This window comes from Mastacembelus armatus, chromosome 23 (genome assembly GCF_900324485.2).
Source record: "Mastacembelus armatus chromosome 23, fMasArm1.2, whole genome shotgun sequence".
In the NCBI taxonomy this organism is placed as follows: Eukaryota; Metazoa; Chordata; class Actinopteri; order Synbranchiformes; family Mastacembelidae; genus Mastacembelus; species Mastacembelus armatus.
Window position 1 is genome coordinate 15,549,610 of NC_046655.1, and position 7,647 is coordinate 15,557,256.

At 45.9% G+C, this 7,647-nt stretch overlaps 1 protein-coding gene across 1 annotated transcript in view; it reads left to right on the forward strand.

Annotated features, from left to right (window-relative positions):
• Nucleotides 1–1,513: 1,513 nt before the first annotated feature.
• LOC113141905 (receptor-type tyrosine-protein phosphatase beta-like) overlaps nt 1,514–7,647 on the forward strand; it is a 23,212-nt gene continuing 17,078 nt past the window's right edge. Inside the window, exons 1-8 of the mRNA XM_026326546.1 lie at nt 1,514–2,193; nt 3,324–3,735; nt 5,709–5,846; nt 6,043–6,183; nt 6,257–6,517; nt 6,594–6,857; nt 7,108–7,224; nt 7,338–7,484. Coding sequence (XP_026182331.1) covers nt 2,116–2,193; nt 3,324–3,735; nt 5,709–5,846; nt 6,043–6,183; nt 6,257–6,517; nt 6,594–6,857; nt 7,108–7,224; nt 7,338–7,484 — 1,558 coding nt within the window. The 5' untranslated portion in view covers nt 1,514–2,115. The remainder of the gene's footprint in view (nt 2,194–3,323; nt 3,736–5,708; nt 5,847–6,042; nt 6,184–6,256; nt 6,518–6,593; nt 6,858–7,107; nt 7,225–7,337; nt 7,485–7,647) is intronic.

Below are 7,647 nucleotides of genomic sequence, written 5' to 3' on the forward strand. Positions count from 1 at the left end.
TGTCTAATAATTATCTGATTATCTAATTAAAAAGTTAAGAGGTGAGGGTGAAGGTGAAGGTGAAGGTGAGGCCTTCAGACGTCCCCAGATTTGACCAATTTTGCAGAAAGACTATAAACTGAAAAGATTTGGCAGTTTTTCCACAAACTTTGATCAAAAAAATGACTGAAATGATTAATTGATGATTAAAATGAAGTTTAGCTCATGTCAGTGACATTAGACCTGACATTAACGAGCTACCGTGTCTTTCTGCACATGTTCTAATCAGGAATCATGAATCTGCTCATGTGAGAAATATTCAGTCTGTAAATACTGTGAAGGAGAAAATACTGTGCTGAAGCCAAAAGCCTTGGAGTCTCTTCAAACCCCTGCTGTGTGGCCATTACAGCTCAGAAGACACCTGATGCTAATTAGTAAACGTGAGGTGCGTGTTTTTTTAATGTATTACTAATTAACTTGAATGTTGTACTGGTCTGGAACATTAGCACCTGAGTAGTACTGTAACCTCTTTATCTACTCTGTCTACATACAGTATATATTGTTACCTGTAATCTGTACATAAAGACACTGGACATAAAAACTGGAGCCCTGACTCGTGTTGTCTTGAACCGACAGACCGACTCACGACCATCTTCCTTCCTTCCTTCCTTCCTTCCTTCCTTCTCATTCTAAACCCTTAATGTTTTTCTGATTGACATAAATGAAACCAAGTATGGATCAAAGAGCAGGGACAAGACTAAACCGAGCAGATTTTAACTTTACATGGTTCTAAGAATATTGAATATTGTTGAATACTTGTACTAAGGTTCCACCTTTACTGGATAAACTTTGTCTTTAAAAGGGGCTGAGAGTCTGGGGGAAGCTTTTTAAGGAGACACCACAACACAAACTGTCATTTCATGTCCCATGTTTTTTAAAGCTGTGAAATCATGAAATAATTCACCTCGTTTTAAAAGCTGCACCTGCAGGGGGAGGATTATATGGCAGTGTTAGTAAACGGTAACGTATTTATGCGTCTGTAATGATGGGGAGATGAACATCAGACACATCTGACAATGACGAGGTTAATAAAACATCCTGAGCCTGTTACCGACAGGCCCCTGAAGTCCTGTGGTGCAGCTGAAACTGTTTCTAGGAACCAGAGTAAAAGTGTGAGAGACAGAAACCAAGAGAGGAGATAGGAAAAAGGTGTGGATGAGTAAATGTGGCTCAGACCAGCTGAAACAAAAGCAGGTTAAACTCTTTGCTGAAGAGTCAGAGTCGACCTTTTGTGAGTCATTTCAAACAGTCTTGTAATAATTGGGGCTGCTAATAAGTTTGGCCTCTATCAGAAAATGTGAAAATCAAATTTCCATTTTCCATGTTGCTGCTGTCAGTTTGTCCAACACCCAGAGACACTGAGGGAAAGTGAAAGTAAATGAATCAACTATTGTTGGGTCCTGTTCACGTCGACAAGTCAGGCTGTGATTATAAATATCACCGACTCTGCTCCTCTTGTTTTCTGTTACACCAATGAGACGTCAAGTTTCATTTAGCAGCACGAGAAGCACAGACGAGCGGAGACAGAAGCGCAGCACATAAAACAAAGTTTAACAGCCACAGTGGAAATTGATCAAACTCTGGTGTTTATTTTTAGCGTCGGTGCACCTAGCTGTGTCAGGCCTATTTATAGCCTTCACACCGATGGGCTTCGTGTTCGTGCCTTTGCACTGACTCACAGAGCTGTTGGCTTGATTGAGGAAGTCCGTTAGTGACTCCCCAAACTCGACACTATGGAGTCTGATCGACGGAGCGACAGACGGGCAGGAAGAGAGACTGGGAGGGAGTCCAGAGAAAAGAGAGGAAAGACCCGAGTTTGAGTCTGAGAGGGCAGAGCGGAGGATGGACGTGAGGCAGAGACAAACCGACGGACTGAAGCCTTTAAATATCTGGACAAAACGTCCTGTTTTTGTTAAATAAGGATTTATTGTGTTTTTGAAGGACAGAACAGGACGTGTAACACGTTTCCAGCACACGCACAGTATTTTCTGAAGAGTGACTAAACCCACATCTCATACCTCAGCCTCAGGATTATGGTGGAGTTTGCTCTGCCTGAGGATCTGAAGCAGGATCAAAATGCTGAAATGTAAAGATCAGAGTTCTCTCTGCTCCCCGTGGTCCACCTCGCTGCTGCTGCTGCTGCTGCTGCTCCAGGTCAGTTTTTACCCCTGCAGGCCGTCACCTGACGCATCAACTGGTTTCAAATGCAAAACCGAGCATGAAAATAGTTTTATCGTGCAACAAATTAGATTGAAGCTGCTTTTAGCATGAGCATCATGTTGCTCTACCTCAGAAAGTGAAAGTGTCTAATATGTCAAATGTGTCAGAGAAGCAGCGTTTTCAAATGTTCCTTCAGTTTTGAGTTTGAGACTGAAAAAGTGAATCACTGTGCAAAGACACGTTTAAAGTGATGCTGACATTCTTTTCACATTTGTCTTCATAGCAGCAAAAACCATCCAGGTCTTTCTTTACCATAACAAACATTAATGGAACATTCAGCTGACGAGCATCAACAGTTATAACAGTCTCCTGTTCAGTCTGAACCTGGACCCCCCTGTGCTTTGGAGATGGGACAGGAGTTTTTCCATCTGATATTAGACAGATTTTAAAAGCAGCTCTCTGTTTTCTTTCGTTGTGAACCGTCTCAGCTGCTGCAGCGTCTAAGATCCACTGATGTTCGTACAGTTTCATTGTCCTCAGTCGCCATTTCCTTCACTTCCTTTCTGTCCGCCTCTCCTCCCTGCAGCATTGTTGTTTCTGAACTCCCTGAACTTCATTATCACTGACAGATTATCCTACTTTCTGTTCTCCCTCTCAGTATTAAAGGTTAAGGAGCTCTGTCGTCAGCTTTATCACCACTCTGCACACACTTACATGCACAAGGCCAAAGGTCAGTGCAATGATCAAACCCAAACTATGGAGCTGCAGGTCTTTAAATAGCTGCAGCTGATTCACCGACACAACAGATTCAGTGTTTTGGCTTTTTATAAACTAAGATTTACTGGCTGTTTAATAAAAAGAAGAGTTAGAAAATAAACAGACAGTTAATAGTGAAAGTGATTTGATCAGTAACTAGATCAGTACAGGCCTGAGGCAGGACTGGGTTAGTATAAAGTTACTTGGCGTAAAGACTAGAAACAGCAGAAACAGCTGAGCTCTGTCCAAAGGTGAAAACACACCTGTCTGCACCTCCAGATGTTTCTGATCCGCAGCTTGTGTCTGTCTGTTTGAAGGCAGCAGCTGGTTTTTCATCTTACTGACATTTGTGCCTTGTCTCCTGCCAGGATGGGACCAGTGCAGCTCCCACACTGAACCAGTCTGTCCCATGTAGCATCTCTGTGTCTGAACCAGTGTCCAGTCTGGACTCGGTATCACTGACTGTTAGCACACCTGGACGGGACTGCTCCTTCGCTGTGATGCCACTGGACGGCGGAGCAGACGGCACCGAGTGTAGAAGAAGACACGAGGAGTTGGAGACTAATGAGATTGGAGGGAAGGAGCGAGCGGAGGAGAAGCAGGGGCAGAGTGGAGGGGACTATCTAGGAACCAACCAGTTAGGAGTCGAGGATGGAGCGAACAAGGAAGTGAGAGATGTTTTTACCTGTGTCTTGGAATACCTGGAGCCTGGAACCGCCTATGAGCTGCAGGTTTGGTCCAGGACAGACAATGAGACGGCGAACCTCACCCTGCACACCAGTAAGTCCTGACCCTCACCAGTTACACTGACCGCAGGTCCCAGCTCAGGGTCTGCTTACTCGCTTTTTCACAGTGTCATGGTTTTCATCTGCAGATGTGTTTGCTTCATCAGTACATTTCATCCAAAGTTATTTAAGTAACAAGAGGGGCGCTGAGTCCCCGAGGCTAAATCCTTCAACCAGAGGAGCAGCAGAGAGCTCTGCCTGTTCTTAGGCTGTTTACTTAGACAAACTGTTCCTGGTTCATCAGTGTATATTAAGGTCTGTCAGCTACTGGAAACTGCTGTAAACTGGGCCAGTAAACAGACACTTACATGGTCTGGGTCTGTTTAGCTTCGATGTTCTTTTGACTGATGCTTTGAGTGAGAAATAACCTGAGATTTATTAGAAATGAAAGACGACGGCTCCTCGTTTGAATCTCTGGACGACTGGCTGTGAACAGGTGTGAGGACCTGGCAGCTGCTAAAGCAGCAAATAAAACATCTGTATCCTCAGGCCTCAGGTCAGAGTTCAGCTGTCTGCATCACTGTGGACTCACTGATGTTGAACATCTGCTTAAAACATCAAACCAGTGAATTCAGTCAGAGTGAGAAGTTCACATTTTCTGATCAGGTTAACAAACTGCAGCCTTTGGATGGAAACCTGGCTGGTCAGTTAAAAGGAGACAATCTGCAAGTGGTCACATGACCCTGATGATTTTTTGCTGTTCTGATAATAGAAATCACAGAAGTTCTTCATTAATTATCAGAATAGTCAATTTTCCTGTGATTCTACTGTTGCAGCTCTGCTTCTTCACCTTCTTCTGTTTGCTTCAGGTTTCTCTTCATGGTCTTATATATTTTCATCTTATGTCTCCATGATCACAATATTTAGTCCAAATATTCTGCTCTGTTCTATTGTCTCCATCTCCTCTGACCTCTGGTCTTTTGAAGTAAAAGAGCACGACCTTCGTGTCGTGTTGAGTCTTTGTGTGTGTGTCTGAGTTAATGTCATGTGGCTTCCCCTCTGCAGCTCTGTGATTAGCTACAGGAACCCCTGCCCTGCTGAGAGAGAGTGATAGACCAGTAAAAGTACACTGAGTGTGTGTGTGTGTGTGTGTGTGTGTTGTGTGTGTGTGTTGTGTTGTGTTGTGTGGCCACGCTGGCGGGCGTCCAGAACAGAAGTTGGACCCTGAGTGTGTATTTCCATCGTGGGCAGAGCTCAGGGTTCAGCCATTTCCTGCCTCCATTGTTTCTTTGTTCTGTGGGAAGCAGTGGGAAAGGGTGTGAGGGTGTGTGCACGAGTGTGTGTTTGTGCATGTGTGTGTTGTATTGGGAGGAAACAGGGTGTTGCTGCACCCAGTCGAGTCCCGACAGCAACGCAAAACCCTTGTCCTGTGGTGCTGGTGCCTTCTCACTGTGCTGGGTGTCCAGTGACCTTCAGCTCTGGATTCACTGGCTCCTCAAAGCTGCAGAGAATTTAACCATCTGAACACGTCAGCTCATCGTAGAGAAGCTGATGATGTTGTCATGAATGTGCTGCATCTTACATTTACTGTTTCTCACCAAAACCTCACCTCTCTCACCTTTTCTGTGTATCTGTGTATTTACCTGTCCTGTCCCAGACAGTGGGACTGTTCCTTTACTGTCATTTGTTTTGGATCTGGAGCTTTGCTGGATCCGTCACTTCAAACCTGTGGCCTCGTCTTCAGTCAGAGCGCTGTGCTCCTCTTCTCACTGTCCACCAGGGGGAGCACTTCTGCTTTCCCACCATTCCTTTCTCAGCGCTCTAACAAGGATACGTGTGTGTGTTTGTGTCGCAGCTGGTGGTTCACCTGCCGAGTTTTAGGCAAAATTCCAGATTTTTGATGTTTTCGGTTTATGTAACATGACAAACTGCAGCAGTGAGTCTTCACATGATCAGCTGGATCACCTTGGTTCCCTGCAGACCTTTCTGTCTTTAATTGAATTCCCTGTGTGTGGTTTGTCGTATCAGGGCCGTCAGCTGTGAGCGGCCTGGCTGTGACCTCCAGGACCTGCAGCAGCCTGGGACTTTCTTGGCAGGCGGGCCCCGGGAGGACCCAACGCTTCAGGCTACTGTTGTGGGAACGACCTGCGAGTCCGGATCAGTCAGGTAGAAGAGTTACACATCATGTTTAAGAGACGTAATCACACAGTCCAAATGCAAATCAGCAGTAGAGGAAAATCTGACCCTTGGACTTGTCTAATTATCTGAAACATTAAAGTCACAGTCCTTCAGCTCTGAGGCAGATTTGGGTTTGAGTCCAAAGCTAAACAAGCTTCTTGTTCTTGCTCTTCTGTGGCTGCAGGTCTGCTGAAGAACGAGACACTGGAGAGCACGACAACACAACATGCGCTCGGCAACCTGACGCCAGGACGACTGTACAATGTTACCGTGGTGACGGAGGCCGGCGACCTGGAGAACAGCAGGACGGTCGAAGTTCAGACAGGTACAGAGAGGAGTAGGAGGAAGGAGGGAAAGATGGAAAGGAACCTTATAGCTGAGTCTTTGTTTTTCTGTAGCGCCCTCTGCTGTCTCCAACCTCACCGTCGACTACAAAAACAGCACAAGCTTGTGGTTGTCATGGCAACGGCCTGCAGGCGACCTGGAAGCGTTTGTCGTCACCATCTCGGCCAATGGGACAAGCCACTGGGAGCCCGTGCTGCTTTCAGACACCACAGAGATCACTTTTGATCAGCTGATTCCTGGCTCGGCCTATCAGGTCACAGTTACGTCCCTGAGTGGTAATCTGATGAACCAATCAGAAATCACCGTCAGGACAGGTGAGTTGTCCTTCTGGTAATGTATGTTTTGTTCTTTTCTTTCTGTTGCTTCTTACCTTTTCTTGTCTTCCTTCAGTCCCGGAGCCAGCGTCCCTCCTCTCCCTGACTCCCTGCCCTGAGGGGCTCCTCCTGTCATGGTTGCCCCCCGCTGGTCACTGGGAGAACTACAGGCTGTTCCTGTTTGACGGCTCCCAGCAGTTAGTCAGCACCACTGTGGACCGGGCGGCAGTGAACTTCAGCTTCCCTGGGACGGGACTAACACCTGGGAGGCTGTACAGAGCCGTGCTGAGAGTGGAGAGCGGAGGACTGACGGCGGAGAGCAGCTGTGAAGGAGCAACAGGTCAGACAGGACAGAAAACATTTATTACTGCAGAAACATGAGACATGAAACAGGAAGAAATAGTCCTGCACACAGACGTCATAAACATACATGAACTGTTAAATCTGTATAAGTATAAAGTATTTAATGGTGAAAAACATAAGTACGTTGCTACAGAAACTGTTGGTTAAAATAGACATTTTTCTGTAGAAATTCACATTAAATCACTTCAGATCTGTCTCCTGGTCTCTGCGTCTCCTGGTCTCTGCAGCTCCTGCTCCGGTCTCTGACCTCCACATTCGCCACTCGGACGAGACCTCGCTCAGCGCCATGTGGAGCCATGCACCCTCTGGGTCACGTGACAGCTACTTCCTCACCATTCGCCACGGTAACCTTTCAGACCACCTTAATAAAATCCTAAAAATACCAGATAAACATTATTTAAACACCTCAAAGTTTCTCTGTAGTGAATTTGCTTTAGCTGTGACCTGTGTCTCGTAGGTAACGTCACCGTGGATACCAGGGAGGTGGAGCCCAACATGAGGGAGTGCACGTTCAATGTACTCACACCTGGAAGACGGTACACTATCACCGTGACGACCAGAAGTGGGAACCTGAACACCTCTGTGTCTTTGGAGGGAAGGACAGGTGTGTGTTAATTATGTTTTTACAGTAGTGATAATATTGTGCTGTCAAATTAGAATATAAGACTTTTTTAAAGTTAAGACTCTTTGAGAAACAGGTACAAGTAACGGTTTTAATGTGTTATGGCTCTTATCGGTTGTGGCTCAGACTTGTTTTGAAGATGCTG